Here is a 16,982-nt window from a genome sequence, read left to right as displayed (position 1 = left end):
TTGCCCAAAGATGTGTGAACAACATCAATCGATGTATCCTACCTTGATTACAACCACTTCTATACATGGCGTGGCCTTGTGAACGAACTATTAGAATACTCCATTTGTATTGGTCCTTAATTTAAAGGGGTTCATTTATGGAGTTCTTCTGTATACGATCAAAAGCCATCCAACCTAAAGTGAAGAATGGGACACAGAATGAGCGCTATATACGTTTATTCATCATTTTGGTCCGTATGAAGTATCCCTGACATTCATACATTGCCCATCAAGACAGTGTGGCTTTGATATGTAGAAATATTAAAGTCTGTAGCAGCACCCTTATTAGAATTCTGAAAATAGCAGAAATACAGATATTGAGTACATCGTGGAAATGAGTATGATAATGATATAACTGTTCAACAACAGGGTAACAATTAGAAACATTGCGGTCTTTCGATTCCATCCATTGTCTTTTTTGTTTGGTGTTATCATGGCACAAGTATATCTAAAAGTCGCAAAAAAAAACTCATTTTAAGGCATGACAGAAATACAAAAATGTAACACAGCTCCGTATACATAAATAATGACATTACTTATTCCCTCCCACAAAATAACACAACATATATATATGTATATACTTGTTCAGCTCATAGACTGTTCACTGGAAAAACTAACGATTAGTTGTAACAGTTACGGTTAAAACACTGGATAATAATTGCACTCGCCGCTTTAGTATCTCATTCATCTTCACAAATTTTCTGTAATAATACTGTCCCTGTTGGTTTTGATACTGTACGTTACAAACCTGCATCGCCTATATTGCATAGTAATATAGGTGATGAACAGTTAAAACAAACGAAAAAGTTACAGATGCTCACTAAGTTGATACACGTCTTTTCTCTGGACTATTTATTAAAATATATAAACCCTTGGTGACTGATATACAAACTGACGACAATACTTGTCCCACAACATACTAGTAATCTACAACTTCGTATCCTCTTCTTCGTCTGCTTTCTTCTACATCCGGTAGGGGGTTGTTTGTGAGGTATTTGTTGACGTCACTTCCGGCGGCCGCCATCATGGCACTGAAGCGTGAGTTGGGGTCGGACATGAGAACCGCTGGGGGGTCAAATTCCACCAGCTGGAACAGACGTGTGGAGAGATGTCAACATCGGCAACTTCTACTACCCCGCCTCTGCCAAACACTCTCATTCACACTCACTCACTCACTCACTCACTCACTCACTCACTCACTCACTCACTCACTCACTCACTCACTCACTCACTCACTCACTCACTCACTCACTCACTCACTCACACACACACACACACACACACACACACACACACACAAGTGAGCGCACATGTATACACACACACAGGCACACACATTAGTACATACACACACAAACATACACGTGCACACACAGGCACACAGGCACACACACACACACACACACACACACACACACACACATACACATGTACGCACGCACACATACACAGAGAGAGAGAGAGAGAGACATACACACACATATGCATGCACACTCATACGTAACATACATGCACATACAAACACACATATAAGCACGCACACACACATACAAAGGCACACGCGCACAAATAGACGCACACCTATACACACTCTCCACACACGTCCGGCTCTTACTCTTCTTTAACTTACGCAGAGAGTTTCCCCCACAAGTACATGTACCTACAGCATACCTTTCCATCCTCCATGACCATAATACGGTCGCTGTTCAGCACAGTGTTGAGTCGATGAGCTATGGTCAACATGGTGCAGTCTGTGAAGGCCTCGTGGATGGTCTTCTGTATCAGGCTGTCTGTCTCCGAGTCGATGGCCGCTGTTGCCTCGTCAAGCAGACATTGGAGGGTAAAGTCAATTAAAGCCCAACTTTCGTCTTAAGACATTACGTAGAAGCACGTTAACGGAAACTCTTACCTAAATCTTCATCATCAATGCAGGGAAACATTCACAAGTAACAGGTGACCTGTAGTCAAAACTGCTGACGTTTGTAACGTCCCACGTCTCTGCTAAATGAAGTGTAGATGGTGATCCTGACACCCACTCAACGCAAAGAAAGCCATGCAAAACATTACGTAAATGCAGGTGGTAAAACTTATACTGACCAAGTGTATATGATCACGCGTGGGCCCTGGTAACGACTATTTCGGAATTGTAGAAAGAAAATACTGAAGCCTCACTTACTGACTTAATTACTATATTCAACACCAGGCCGACTCGTGGTTGGCCAATGACCTTGCTGTTCCTGAGCAAGGCCCTGGCCATACAGATAAGCTGCCGTTCACCCACTGAGAAGTTTTTACCGTTTTCTACCACAGGAGCTTCTAACTGTTTCTCTAGCCCCGATATCTGTGAGGAGGAACAGTAATGCGTCTTTAAGGAAACGAAATCAATTAAAAAGGATCGACTCAATCAAATCATTAAATTTGGAAATCAAATTAATCAATGACTGAATTGTTTATTACCGCATCCTTCATGTAGGTCCTCTCTAGTGCACGCCATAGCTCTGGATCATGGTACTGATTGAACGGGTCCAGATTATACCTGATTTTGGACAAGGCACGCAATCAGTCAGACAATCATAGAACTGAATCATAGAACTAGAAAAAATGATTTAGTGTCATTCTTTTCATATTTAGCGATATCTATAAAATTTTGCATAATTTCTTTTGTAGTTAAAACTATACTACATAAAATGCATAACCGTTCTGATTTTGTAAAAGTGAAAATCCCAAGAATTGGGAATTGTTTCTTCGAAGTTTGGGTAGTTCCATTTCTTAAAGAGAGTGGGGTTCCACTACGTACCTGACAGTTCCTACAAATAAGACCGGATCCTGTGGGATTATGGAGAGTTTGCTGCGGAGGGACTGGAGACCGATCTTGCTGATGTCCACCCCGTCGATCAGGATGGTCCCGTCCGTCGGCTCCACCAATCGGAACAGAACAACGCCCAGTGACGACTTGCCTAATGATATCAAGTTACATCAAAGAGAAACTGAGTACAAAAATGTTTTCGTTCTTCTGCTGTGCACATGGTTAATTGTTCGTCATACATATCATATCATATCGTATCGTATCATATCATATAACTATCGACCACTAGTATATAATGGGAGTCATTGGAAAAAGTTTATGGAAAAAACAAAAACACGGAAAAGCGGAAGTGTTCCCTTACCCGATCCCGTTCTACCCACAATTCTCACCGACTCTCTGGGCCGGATGTTGCACTGAACGTCCTTCAGCACCAAGGGCAGGCTCTCCCTATAGCGCATCTGGTACCGGTCAAACTGCACAACGCCCTGGTCAGGCCAGTTTTCAGCCGGGTCCGACTCTTTTATATGCTCTGGGACTTCCTGTTCCAGATTCTGTGAGGGAAAAGTCCAGGTATTATGCAATGACTTGACAGGAATGTGGTTAAATGTGGTTGTTAACGTACGACATATCATCATCAAACAAACGAAATCAACATTTGCCGATACATTTGCAACAGAGACGGCACAGTCATTACTATACTGTGCATCAATGCACGTTTTGTCACTTTGTTTTCAGTGTTTCTTTGGTGGGAGTCAGACTAGAATGTTGAAGTACGTACGTCGGCATAGTGTGTTATCCTCTCCACACACGTGAACCTGGACTCCGTCTCTGACGCCATCCGGACGGTCAACTGTAGCAGGCCTGACGTCTGGCGGAACACGCGGGAAATACAGTTCTTATCGTTAGTCATGTGATTTACAGTACTACCACTACTACTTCTAACACTACTACATGTACATGTGCTCGCACCGCCGCTACCACCACCACCACAACTACTACTACTACAACTACTGCTGCTGCTGCTCCACTACGTATAGTACTAAATACTACAACCAGTACTGGTAATAACTATTACTACTACATTGTGCACTAATATAAAATATCTACCGTTGATACTACAATTACTACAAACAAGTACCATGTATAGTATTAAATTCTACAACCAGGACTGCTAACTACTTTTAAATTAGTATTACTACTACCACATTGTGCACTTAAACATATCGTTGATACTACAGTTACTACAAACAAGTACTACGTATAGCACTAAATGGACTATAAAGCACTACAACAAGCAGCACTACTACAGTTACCGTTCCTTACTAGTGGCACTGTTGCCGCTCACCTGAATGGCATACGACAGCGCCAGCCCGTCCCAGGACGGCGGGATCTGTCCCTGGAACACCACCACCATGAGCGCGGCCAGCACGTTGATGGAGAGGGACACGGTGTCGAGGCGGACCGCCAGCCAGCGGGTGCTGAAGTGGTACATCAGGAAGGCGGCGTTGTTTTTGTCCATGAGCGTGGTGAACGTGGCCATGACGTCGCTGTTCTTGTGATAGGCGTGGATGGTGCTGAGGCCCTGGATGGAGGCTGTGACGTGGGAGAACCAGGGGGACCTCCGAACGTTGTCGAATCTTTGGGGGAAAAAAGACGGGGTTGGTATGGGATAACAACTGTGATAAGTTAATACGCCATTGTTTACACTCGATCGCAAACTGATGATTTCTTACCGCTCACGTTTAAAATCTCGCGGACTCGCGCCAGATTGTGCTCTCGCGAGAGCGGATTTCAAAATGGCGCCGGTATTTGGAAAGTTTGGAAAGGAGTCCATTCATGCATACAAACATTCATACAAACACCTCTTCACCGAACAGCTCTGGTATGCATCCGTTTGGCTAAATGATGCAGTAGCATATTGGTGACTGTTGAACATGTTTTGATGATACCTGTTAACAATTGTTTATGTAAATCCATCAACCAACCAATCAATCAATCAATCAATTAATCAACATCTCACCTTTTCAGTTCCCTGATGATGTGTCTGAAGAAGATGTTGACCAGGGCAAACATGATGCCGAGAGGCACCAGCGCTATGAGGAACCACGGGAACACGATACAGACGTTCAGAATGGAGGCTAACACGACCCAGATGTTATCCAGGAACAACTGCATGGTCAGGGGCAGGCGGACGTCAACTGTTGGGAACAGAACAAAACATCTCTTAGAAATGACATTCTATCATGGTTACAGATTGAAGTAATACGATAAATAGCTTTAATTTCTTAACCACAACTGCAGATCTCTATGTTTGATAACGATTTATTTATGTTTACCGAAGGAAAACATGTTGTCTGTGCTCTGTTTCTTCTTCCGTTCCAAACACTGACCTCTGACCTGGTTAATGACCTGGACCAGACCGTCTGTCACTATGGTAACTGGTGTTAGGTTATATCATGTTGTATTTTTTACAGTAGGGGGGGTAGACTCCTGTCCAACCATATGAATGTGTTTGAGTAAGAATAAACCTAGGGCAGTTAATGGCGGACAGAGCGGCATGGCGAGAAAGAGTGGACTTGGTCCGGGTAATTCGCCCGACCTGATGATGAAGAATAAACAGAGCAGACCATATGCGAAGGTAGACATTATGCATTGCAAATGTTACCTTTCTAGTTTTGTTTTTTATCTGCACAGAAACAATTGCAATGTGGCGATTTCCATATGGGGTCATGAAGAAGGCAGTGACGTCACTTACTCTCGTCCAAATCTCGCGAGAACCTGTTCAGGATCCTTCCAGTGGGAGTGACGTCAAAGATCTTCATGGGACAACGGAATATCTGTTCACGAACGGAAAGACGCTAAATTAGTAAAAAAAATACAACTTTTAAATCCACCTTTGACATCCTAAACCCATATACGAACCAAAACTACATGGATATTATATCTCAATTGCTCATCTGTGTAGTTTGCTTTTGTAGTTACACATGATTACGAATGCAGTTTAGACATGCAAGAACAGTTGATTGACATATATAGACATGAAATGACCAATTTTCGTAAATTGACCTACCGAGGCAAAGACTGAGTCGTGCATCGACGAAGAAGCTCCGAGTGTCCCCTTAGAAAGAAAAAGCCAAACATCATTTAACATCTTCCATAAAAAAAATCAGCTAGCCATAACTGTGTTAACTATCAGTACATGTAATCCTTAGACGTAGGATTGTGTTTCTCTATACAGGTCTTTAATATTTCCTGAGAGGGGTGAAAGAGACTATTTACATCAGGGCCCATCACCCTTCACTTAACAGCGACGGGGGCCGACATCGTCTACCAGATACATTTGACCCAGTGTTGACGTCACACATCAAAGAAGCACGTGAGAAGTCTCACTGGGTCAGTCTACTGAGGAAGACTAGAGTGACTGGTGGAAAGCTCTAGGTGAGAGAACTTCTTTGTGTTGGATCAAAGGTTTTAATTACTTTAAACAAGTCCTTACCTTGACGTAGAAGAAGCCCTTGATGACTGCAGTAAACAGCAATGCCACCAGATTCATGCCATAGATCAGGATGTAGAAGTTCAACTTCGGGTTACTGGTGATGTTGACTGTGCTCGGGTCCGATTGGTTGTATGGCACCTACAGCAAAGAAACAAGGAAGGCAATTGGTTGAGGTTCCAGATAGGAACGGGGGACAACATCGATTTCCGGATGTCTGCAAAAAAGTAACCGTTGCCTAGTGTCGTGTTTCCATAGCGTCATATGACCGAATTCAGTCGGTCATTCATCTTGAAATGGTTAACGTTGGTGACTATGCACGTTACTGTAGGAGGACCAAACATTTAAACTTAGAACAAGAGATACATTACAGAATATATTGTATTTTAATGAAGTAATCCAATGTACACACCCCGCTTCCTTGGTTGACCCAGTAGCTGAGCCACCAGTTACTGAAGACCATGAAGACCTTGAAGTTCAGGATGAAGAGAAGCATCGTGAAGCAACAGGCGATTATACCTGCAGAACACAGTGATCGGTAACATTATTATTAAAGACAACATCCGAAGGATCGTAGGTGATATTTGAAAATGTACATCAAAACTATGTGGTACTTGCGGTAACTTTTAAGTATTATGTTGTTGCTAATTTTTTTTGTCTGTTACCTGACGATCACCCCTATTGATGCTGTGTAATACTACCGTTTAGATTTTCTACCAGCTTCTTGTAAAGGAAAAACGAGCGTTAATAGCAACGTCTAGAAAAAGAATATGGCTTACCTCTACCGGCCCTGACATAGGACCAGTACGTCCCCCAGGCCACCGTGCCTTTGTACTTCTCCTCTTTCGTTACTAGCCCTGGTGGCAAGAAATAAAGACAACAGTTAACACATTTAAATGTTCCAGCAAATCATATCTATCTGTACGTTACATACGTGCAGACATACAAAGTTATCATATAGAAATCATAACTATATCCCAAGAAGTGTTTCTTTGGAGTTACATTTGGTGATGCTTTCATTTTGACGCAATTAAAGGACAAGGACTAATCATAGGAAAGAATATTCTTCCCTATGATTAGTCCTTGTCCTTTTCTCATGAAATATTGAGATGGAAGTTTGGATTACTTTGGGGGTCTCCCTCTTCTTTCTTTCCCTCTGGTTCCGGGTCGAAGTCTTCCCTCTCGGGCGGTTCCTCGATGTGCCCGGCCGTCTCGCTCGCCGTGCTGTGTACGGAGCGGATACTGTAGGACCGATTCAGGTTCACCGAACCACGGACGGAGTCCTGCCGCTGGAACGACCTGGAAAAAAAATGTATGAAACAAGTTTGAACTGCAATATCCAGCGCAAGACATTGGACTCACACAAAGTTTCGAAAAACGTTTTTTGCACGAGGGATCAAAGAGGCCTAGCCTGGGTACCATCCTGGTTAGTTTACGTCCGCTCCCACAGTCGCTACCCCAAAATCTAATCATTTCTAGGTCTCATGAAGACCTACCTACCTACCAAGTTTCATTCCAATCCATCCACTGCTTCTCGAGTTATCTTGCTAAACCACACACAAACAAGAGTTCCACGATCTCATACCTTCGCCAAATGATGTTAACTCTTGCGGTTGACGAAGTATACAATTTCAATCATTGATTTTGTAAATAAGCACCTCATTTGCATGGATTATATCAGTTGATCATATTCTCCACCCAATGACAGCCTTATCTTAAAAAAAAGGCTATTATAGCACTTCCTCATAAATTATGCAAATGAGGTCATGATTTGAATAAATTATGTTTATTGATGTTCACCTTCCAAATGTGGCAAGTATGAAATTCCCAGCAGTTACAGCTAAAGAATTATAAAAATTTGCCATTAATTAGGCAAATTAGGTCCTCATTTACATAATCTATATCCTCAGATATTTTTTCTCGTTCTCAAGTAGATGTCAGAAGTGTTTCATAGTTCTATTATCGAACAAAGCAGATTTCTAGAATTTCCTCATTAATTATGCAAATTAGCTCCTGATTTGCATAATTGTCATCTGATTATGACAAGCATCACTTCAACTACTTACATACCAAGAATCACGACAATCCGTCGACCGGTTCTTGAGTTATCCTCCCTCGAAAATTTTTCAACAAATGCTCCTGCAGTTCCAGAACAAGCTGCTAGGGGACCCAAGCTCATGTCACTTCTTCCCTATCCCAAGAGCTATCTGCCATCCAAAAGTCGTGACCCTAGCATGTCCAGATCACGAGATATCAAAACCGGAAGTTCTACTGCAGTACCTAGGAAAGCCGCCAGGGGGCCCGAAATCTAATCATTTCTAGGTCTCATGAAGACCTACCCACCTACCAAGTTTCATTCCAATCCATCCACTGCTTCTCAAGTTATCTTGCTAAACCATACACACACAAACACACACACACACACACACACACACACACACACACACACAACAACGCTGCTGAAAACATAACCTTACTTGGCGAAGGTAACAAACACACACACACACACACACACACACACACACACACACACACAGACAGACAAACGCTACTGAAAACATAACCTTCTTGGCGAAGGTAAAAAAGAAACCGGTAAGAAATGAAAATGAAGAGTCTGTTATTCTCCATACTATGTTTACCGGTAGTCCTTTTTTCAAACTTCATGACAACATACATTTCACCAAGAAGGCAACCCCCAAAACTGTTTTTATTTGCACGCTCGCATCACCTTTTGTGTTTTTCAGAGGATGCCATCTATACAATCAACTTGGAATAATGCTGGGCAAGGATTTGTCCTTGTAAAGTTGCAATAAGCGTAGCAGTTTGTTGGCCTAATACTTTAGCTGTGTTAATAGCCCAGGTTTCGAGGCCTACTCAATAAAGAATCATACCAACGAACTTCTGTTACTTGTAAGTGGCTTTCAAAATTGCATCAAAGTGCCTTGTAGTTGTTATTACCTTCGCCAAGAAGGTTATGTTTTCAGTAGCGTTTGTCTGTGTGTTTGTGTATGTGTGGTTTAGCAAGATAACTCGAGAAGACGTGGATGGATTGGAATGAAACTTGATAGGTGGGTAGGTCTTCATGAGACCTAGAAATGATTAGATTTTGGGCCCCATGGCGGCTTTCCTAGGTACTGCAGCAGAACTTCTGGTTTTGATATCTCGTGATCTGAACATGCTTCTTACCGTCTTACCGGTCCCTTGACCGGGGGTGGTCGTGGGGGCACCTAGTGGCTGAGCACACTGCCTTCCTCCATCCCTCCCTGTCATGAGCCAGCGCTTGGGCGCTGGCAAGGGGCAAGCCGGTCCACTCCTTGACGTTGTCGTCCCATTTCTTCCTCTGTCTCCCTCTCTTTCTCTTCCCTGGTACTGTTCCTTGTAGGATAACTTTGGATAGGCCTTTACTTCTCGTCACATGACCGTACCATTTTAACTTTCTTCTCTTAATAATGCTAAGGAGATCTTCAAGGTGTTTTCTTCCGGTAGCTTGTTTAATGATGTTCCTGACTTCTGTGTTTGTAACGTGGTCCTTGTACGTTACATTTAAGAGTATTCTGTAACACCTCATCTCCACTGCCACTATCCTCCTGAACATGCTAGGGTCACGAATTTTGGCTGGTACATAGCTCTTGAGGTAGGGAAGAAGTGACATGAGTTTGGGTCCCCTAGCGGCTTGTTCTGGAACTGCAGGAGCATTTGTTGCAAACATTTCGAAGGATGATAACCCAAGAACCGGTTGACGGATTGTTTTGATCTTTAGTATGTAGGTAGTTGAAGTGATGCTTGACATAATCAGATGGCAATTATGCAAATCAGGAGCTAATTTGCATAATTAATGAGGAAATTCTATAAATCTGTTTTGTTCGATAATAGTACTATGAAACACTTGTGACATCCACTTGAGAACGAGATAAAATATCTGAGAATATAGATTATGTAAATGAGGACCTAATTTGCATAATTAATGGACATTTTTTATAATTTCATAGTTGTAACTGTTGGGAATTTCATACTTGCCACATTTGGAAGTTAAGTGAAGCTGAACATCAATAAACATAATTTATTCAAATCATGACCTCATTTGCATAATCTATGAAGAAGTGCTGTAATAGTCTTTTTGTTAAAATAAGGCTGTCATTGGGTGGAGATTGAATATGATCAACTGATATAATCCATGCAAATGAGGCTCTTATTTATAAAATCGATGATTACATTGTATAATTCGTCAACCGCAAGGGTTAACATCACTTGGCGAAGGTATGAGATCGCGGAACTCTTGTTCTACTTTACATTTGCATTCATTCAACTTGAAAATGTTTTCTTTAGCAGAATTTTAATCGTTGTGTTTAGAAACATGGCTTGTAATTGTAGTGTCAAATCAGACTGCGGCTTTGTACTTTGTAGAACAGTAGAGAATGTAATACCGGTAGTACAAATTAGTGTAGTAGCAATGTAATAGTAGCAATGTCATAGTTGCAATTGCCAGTGGGGTCGTGTGGCGTAGCGGCAGAGTGCTCGACTCGGAACCTAGAGATCCCGGGTTCGAGTCCTGACATGCCACCGATCTTGTACCCTTGGGAAAGGCACTTTACACAACTTTCCTCACTTCGCTCAGGTGAAAATGAGTATTGTATTACCCCCTGTGTTGGTGGCGACATTAATATAAGTTTGAAAAACTTGAGTGTGTCGTCACCACGTCTTGTGATTACATGTTGGAAATTATAAAATAAAATCATGTGATATTTTTATATAGCTGCCAACTAAAGTTTCACACTACCAGGGAGAGCATGGCAAGCCAGTGTTTTTATTGTTCTGTATTCTGGGATAGGTTAAGCATTTTGTTTCTTCTTTATTTACAATTCTTGTATGCTAAAGATAATAATAAATGATTCTGTAACTAACCAAAAGTAATTATTATAGTATCTAATGTATTTAAGGGGAATCGCCCGAAAGTGCCCCAAAACAGCCCGGGGACTACCCGGCAGGGCCCCTTTTCCAATTGGGACCAAAGCTTTAGCCTGGTCCCTACTGAATCAGATGTAAACACCTCTCAGTGGCAGACTCACGGCTGATACTTTACCATTGCTGAATCCTAATGGGTGATTTTATAACACAACCTTGTCAAAAGTCTCATGCACGTAAACAGAAGTAACTAATGGCACCAAACAACAACAAGAGAATTTTGTAAATAAAACGGTACAGTATTGTATGTTTTAATTAGAACTTGGGGCTTGTTATATATTGGAAAGATGCAGACAATCAAATACCTCATTTCTAGAAGGATATGAATATAAATGTTACAAATTATCTATCAATCAAGATAAAACACGCAGATGTGGCCTGAAACGGGAAAGTGTAATGTATACTTTCCAAAGAAAAACGCCATTCAGTAAGTTCAAGTTCAAGGAACATTCAAGTAACCATATATCAAACTTATCAACAGTTAACCTCATACCAGTATATATACTATCACTATAGCTAAGGTGGTGATGGGGAGGTGGTGGGTCAAAATTCAAACGGAGCGGACCGAAAACATGAACCGTCTCCCCCAGAAAACAGAACAAACTGAGAAAGTTCGAAGGTCACGTGGGGGAGCGGTCACGTGGTTTGTGGGCCGAACGAAATCTTGTTGTTGTTTCTAATTACAAAAAATTTCCATGCGGACAATTTTTCCCAGATTCATATTTGATGTGATGTGCTCCCGCATCATTAACTTAACTAACTAACTACCTGACTTAAGCTAACTTTACTAACTAACTACCTAACATAACTTCGAAATTGTACAGAGGGTGACTTCACTAACAAACTAAATAAGTAACTAGTTAACTCAGCAATCCGAAATTGAACAGGAGTTAAAGATGCAAACCAACTGACGTACGTAGTCTAAGCGAAACCTCGCGATTTCAAGTTGCTCTTAGTGTCGACAGTTTCTTTGTACTCCGACGCTGTGTGCTGGCAGGTGCCATGGTCGGCGGTCGTGACGTCAGTGGGAGTTCTGGCCTTGGTGATGACGGTAACTCAACTGCAGCAAAGGGTATGATACATTGTTGTTGGTTGATAGTAGCAGTAAAATATACAATTTCTTACTGGTTTATTCTCAATCATGCAGATAGGTTAGACTAGTTACTTGCACAACCAACCAACCAACCAACCAACCAACCAACCAACCAACCAACCAACCAACCAACCAACCAGCCAGCCAGCCAGCCAGCCAGCCAGCCAGCCAACCAGCCAACCAACCAACCAGCCAGCCAGCCAGACAACCAATGATGATTGGTACACATTGTTTCAGATCTAGCATGAGCATGAAATATACTAATATACTCACTTATCTCCCTCACTCCCCACAACAAGGGCACCCGGATGTTGTCGATGACAGAGTAACTGCCGACATGGTACACCCGATTTGGATCCCCGGCCACTGCTAACAGTTGGTCCGCGTACGCGGCATCGCCCACGCCAATGGAAAATGGAATTATGGCTAAAACATGTCCAAGAAACAAGCACAGTTGTTATTATGAGTAATACAAGCAACTCCTAGCCTCTACCAGGCTTCGGGAGGCGGCTGGAAAGAGTAGAAATCGGCCAAATAGAGAGATACATGTAGCAAACTGTTCTCTCCAACAGACCAACTCCCTTGGCATCCTATCTCTCTATCTATTTGGCCGATTTCTACTCTTTCCAGCCGCCTTCCGAAGCCTGGTAGAGGCTTATCAACTCCAAAAAATAGAAACTGATAGATGATACCTAGAATTGATACCTTACATGTATCAAATTGAAAAAGCTGGTACAATACGGTGTATTGTAATGGCGACTATCAAAGTTGGTCCCTTCCTAGAAACTTTAAATTAGACAAAATATCTTTTTACAATGTTAGAATGTCTTACTAGATGCTTGTAAGGCAGATATTGCCGGGTCTATCGTAGTATCTGGCGGATGGTCAAACGCTGGCCCGTTCGTTATAAAAATCGCTATCCTGGGGATCCCCTCTGATAGAGGCCGCGCCCCTTTGGCTACCGTAAAACTTGTGTCGATCAGGTAGTTAATGGCCGGGGCTATGAGAGTCCCACCTGGTCTGAAAGAAGAGGGAAAAGTGAGGAATAACTCAACCAAAAGGGTGACTACATTACTTATATGGTTAGTTTGCATTTCAAGTGCATAATACTAAAAACTAGTCACTTATGTTGAAAACAAACAGGCGTAGAACACTGAGATTGAGCCGGATCACCAAATACCACCGCAAATACAATAGTTACTGTTTCTTACACTATCCAACATATATATCCGAGCTTGCGCTCTACCACTTGGTTTCCCTTACCTTTGGTCAATGCTGCTGATGGCCTGTTGCAAAGACGCCTTGTCAGAGTATGCGTTTAGCGGGAATTCTTCCACAAACAGGTGAGTAAACTGAATCACACCTGAATAAAAAAATACGTTTCAAATAGATAAATATGATATTCGTTGATCAGTTTTTTGTCAAGCACAATAGTTCTGTTCGAAAAGCACTACTTTGCATTTTAATTTTGTCTAGAAAGCTTAAATGTCAATTTTGATATTTCAACTTTTAATTGTTTTCATAGGACTATCCGGTTAGAACTAGTCAAATACCACTGGTCACGATGTGCGTACTTACCTACGCGTGTGAAGTCGGCAGCGATGTCGAAAGCGTCCACAACTTGGCTGATGAAAGTCAAGGCCTCGGAAAATTCCTGTGCGTTGACGCTAGAGGAGCCATCCAACACAAACATGATGTCAGCGGCACCTGAGGCTAAGCTAGGAGCATTAGCTAGGAACAGAAACACAGCACACTCAATTGTTGGTGTCTGATTCTGATTTTGAAAGGTACGTTACCGATTGTTGAGTGTATCTTCATACACTCAATACTTCAAATCACATACACGCCACATGCTAATGCTCCTGTACGTATGTGTTTATGTATAATACACCTTTCTTACTTTCGTTTGCCTTAGAAACGTTACCTAGACGGGCTAGCTCCATTTTATTCCGAGTTAAGCCAGGGGTTGTGCTACATGCATGTTGGGGTAGCTACATGCGTCACTCGCTAATTAGTAAGAAACACGACAGGCACTTATGCCGAACATATTTAAAAGTCCTCGGTGAGTACACGACATAAAGAGGACAAATACGCAGATGCTACATATTTGATTATCCAAATAACCAGTCCTCCGTCATGTACAGATAGTTTTAGACTAACCCCTGACCAAGGCAATTGAACTAGAACTAATTTGAAAACCCGTCGTCCTTGATGTTATTATCTACCATCGCTGTGTGCAAAATTTCTTTTGTTCTTGTGAGCGCGTAACAAACTCCATTTTGTTAGAAATTACATGTCAGAATCAAACCCGTCTTACTTGTGCATCTTGGAACAGGACTACTCCATGTTCCGTCAGCTTGGCACGTCGAAGCAGCAACGCCGTTCAGTGTGTATCCCGAGAAACAGGTGAAGGTGACCCCGTTCGGGTAGGAGACCGCTCCGGTAGGACTCACCGCTCCGCCTAATGGAGCCGCTCGAGCCGAACATTGGACCGCTGCAAGGGAAAGTACAAACAGAAACAATCTATATCACAAACACACAACTTTAACCCTAAACAGTACACCTGGGGTCCCAGCACTATATATTCTGTAATATCTTTTTTGTTTCTAAAAATTTTTTTCTGAAATTTCAGGTAATTGTCACCCACAAAGTTGTATCTCAATACAGTGCAGAAAACTCCGTTTCTACCATTTATAAAAAAAATTATATCTATTTTTCTTTTGGGGTCCGCGCGGACCCCAGCCGGCTTTCGATCATAATGGATACACTGGCGTTCTTATACATTACCTTATTTCCGTTTTTATATGTTTTTATGCACTCATCGTATGTCTACCAAGTTTTCACAGAATGGTGTAGTAATAGAATTAAATTTTGATAACTTTGGTGTAATTATGACGTCATATGACGTCAGAGCTAATAATATAGTCCGCCATATTGGATTTTGACCAATGACGTCATCAAATTAGCATATTCTATGCATATTAAATGATTTAACTTATATTTAATTATGTAAGATGTTATTAATGTTGGAAAAGAAGTGTAATTTAATATAAAACTCAGAAAATTTTTATGTTTAAACCAAATATTACTTCTATTTAAAAAAAACTGCCTGCTAGAAACCCGTTGCCATGGCAACACAAAAACTGCTCTGGGGTCCGCGCAGACCCCAGGTGTACAGATTAATCAGTCCGCGAAGGTGTACTGTTGAGGGTTAATGTATGTATGTCTTCCGTTTAGTAGGATGCCTATTTCTTGTTGACGAATCGATCTTTTTGGGGACAAACCTGCCTAGCAGCACGGCACAAAATCCCTAGTTTCCGTGTGAGAAATTGCCGCACACTTTCCCGGATATTTTAGGTTTCCGGTAGAACCCGGGGGTTTCCGACCTGCACACGAAACGTGTCCAGTCCCGTACATGCCCTGTACACTCCCGGAAATGAACCACTTTTTGTGTGCAGGTCGTGTACTGGACGTTATATGCCCGGACACGATCCCTGTACATCCCCGTACACGGCAGGAAATGGCAGTACACCGCTCCGTGCGTTGCTGGTATATGCATAATTTAGCGGCAATTATCACCTAATTATTCTCCACACGGCAGCGGAAATTCGCCGTGTACGGGTCGGACATGCCGGTAACTACACCCCCCCTCCCCGGCCAAAACCCGCCCCGCTCTCGGGACCGGTTGCTCCCGTTCCCGGGACCCGTTGGTCCCATTCCCGGGGCCCTGCTGTTCCCGTTCTCGGGACCCCACTGCACCCACTACGGGGACCCCCCTTCCTGCTCCCGGGGCTTCGCTGCCCGGCTCCCGAGAAATCGCTTCCCCCGCTCCCGGGACACATTTCGATGTTTTAGGAACACATTTCATTCATAAAAAAAAGTAATACATGTTTATACTTCATTCATCGTTTTATTGGTATAAACAGGATCGCCATTTACAGACTGACAAAAATAACGCTCTATGTATAGTGTATACACGTTATGCACTATGCTAACACTATACAATAATGTAGCCTGGTACTTTACAAAAATGTGTAGCCGAAACATAGAAACAATAGCTTTTTCCCGAACTAGCCTTCCAGGGACTAGACTTTTAAAATCGTTGGACCCGGTGTAAACTCAGAAATTACTAGTAATTAACAGATTTCTCTAACTTTAAAAAGTAAACTAACATCACATCTCATCACAGTCACCTCCAAATAGAAGTCCATTTTAGCAAAAAATGTCAAAAAGTAACTAATACTGACATATCATCAGGTTAAAAGAGGAAAATAGCCCTCAGATCATGAAAGTGAATGGCGCTTACACAAACAGTCAAAAGACTAAATTTTCAATAAACAAAGAAGGCCTCAAACAAAGTTCTTCAAAATACATGTACGTGTAGCAAAAACATAATGGCAGACCTAACATGAAGTTAAATGAGGCTTGGCAGAAAACAATATCACGTCATTACAAAAAAAGATCATTTGCTCAGAAATTAATTACATGAACACGTATTCAATTTACAATGTCGTTAAAGACAAGCTGTCGGTTTCGTAAAGTTTGCGTTGTCGCCTCTACAAAATGAGGCTTAGTTGTAGATTGAAGGC

General features: G+C 42.1%; 2 protein-coding genes across 2 annotated transcripts; both read right to left on the bottom strand.

Moving 5' to 3' along the window:
• Positions 1–502: 502 nt before the first annotated feature.
• On the bottom strand, positions 503–5,996 carry LOC109482166 (multidrug resistance-associated protein 5-like). The gene is made up of 11 exons (XM_019784865.1): positions 5,916–5,996; positions 5,601–5,682; positions 4,866–5,043; positions 4,191–4,482; positions 3,624–3,713; positions 3,207–3,396; positions 2,837–2,996; positions 2,497–2,575; positions 2,262–2,380; positions 1,711–1,870; positions 503–1,126 (listed from the first exon to the last, which is right to left on the bottom strand). Exons 1-11 carry the CDS (start codon positions 5,994–5,996, stop codon positions 959–961), a joined length of 1,599 nt encoding a protein of 532 aa, XP_019640424.1. The 3' UTR covers positions 503–958.
• Positions 5,997–11,287: 5,291 nt separating this feature from the next.
• LOC109482165 (cartilage matrix protein-like) lies at positions 11,288–14,336 on the bottom strand. Its single transcript, XM_019784864.1, has 6 exons — positions 14,318–14,336; positions 13,972–14,124; positions 13,657–13,756; positions 13,226–13,413; positions 12,667–12,819; positions 11,288–12,360 (listed from the first exon to the last, which is right to left on the bottom strand). Exons 1-6 carry the CDS (start codon positions 14,334–14,336, stop codon positions 12,242–12,244), a joined length of 732 nt encoding a protein of 243 aa, XP_019640423.1. The 3' UTR covers positions 11,288–12,241.
• Positions 14,337–16,982: the final 2,646 nt, after the last annotated feature.

This window comes from Branchiostoma belcheri, unplaced genomic scaffold, assembly GCF_001625305.1.
Source record: "Branchiostoma belcheri isolate BF01 breed outbred unplaced genomic scaffold, Haploidv18h27 scaffold591, whole genome shotgun sequence".
In the NCBI taxonomy this organism is placed as follows: Eukaryota; Metazoa; Chordata; class Leptocardii; order Amphioxiformes; family Branchiostomatidae; genus Branchiostoma; species Branchiostoma belcheri.
This window is presented reverse-complemented; position numbering and strand designations above follow the sequence as displayed.

Coding starts and splice junctions, on each gene's coding strand:
- LOC109482166 (XM_019784865.1), bottom strand. CDS start 5,996: ATGTTAAATGATGTTTGGCTTTTTCTTTCTAAGGGGACACTCGGAGCT. Junction 5,683..5,915: donor ACGACTCAGTCTTTGCCTCG/GTAGGTCAATTT, acceptor GTTCGTGAACAG/ATATTCCGTTGTCCCATGAA. Junction 3,714..4,190: donor CGCTGTCGTATGCCATTCAG/GTGAGCGGCAAC, acceptor GTGTTCCGCCAG/ACGTCAGGCCTGCTACAGTT.
- LOC109482165 (XM_019784864.1), bottom strand. Junction 12,820..13,225: donor ATCTGCCTTACAAGCATCTA/GTAAGACATTCT, acceptor GACATGTTTTAG/CCATAATTCCATTTTCCATT. Junction 12,361..12,666: donor GTGGGGAGTGAGGGAGATAA/GTGAGTATATTA, acceptor CCTTTGCTGCAG/TTGAGTTACCGTCATCACCA.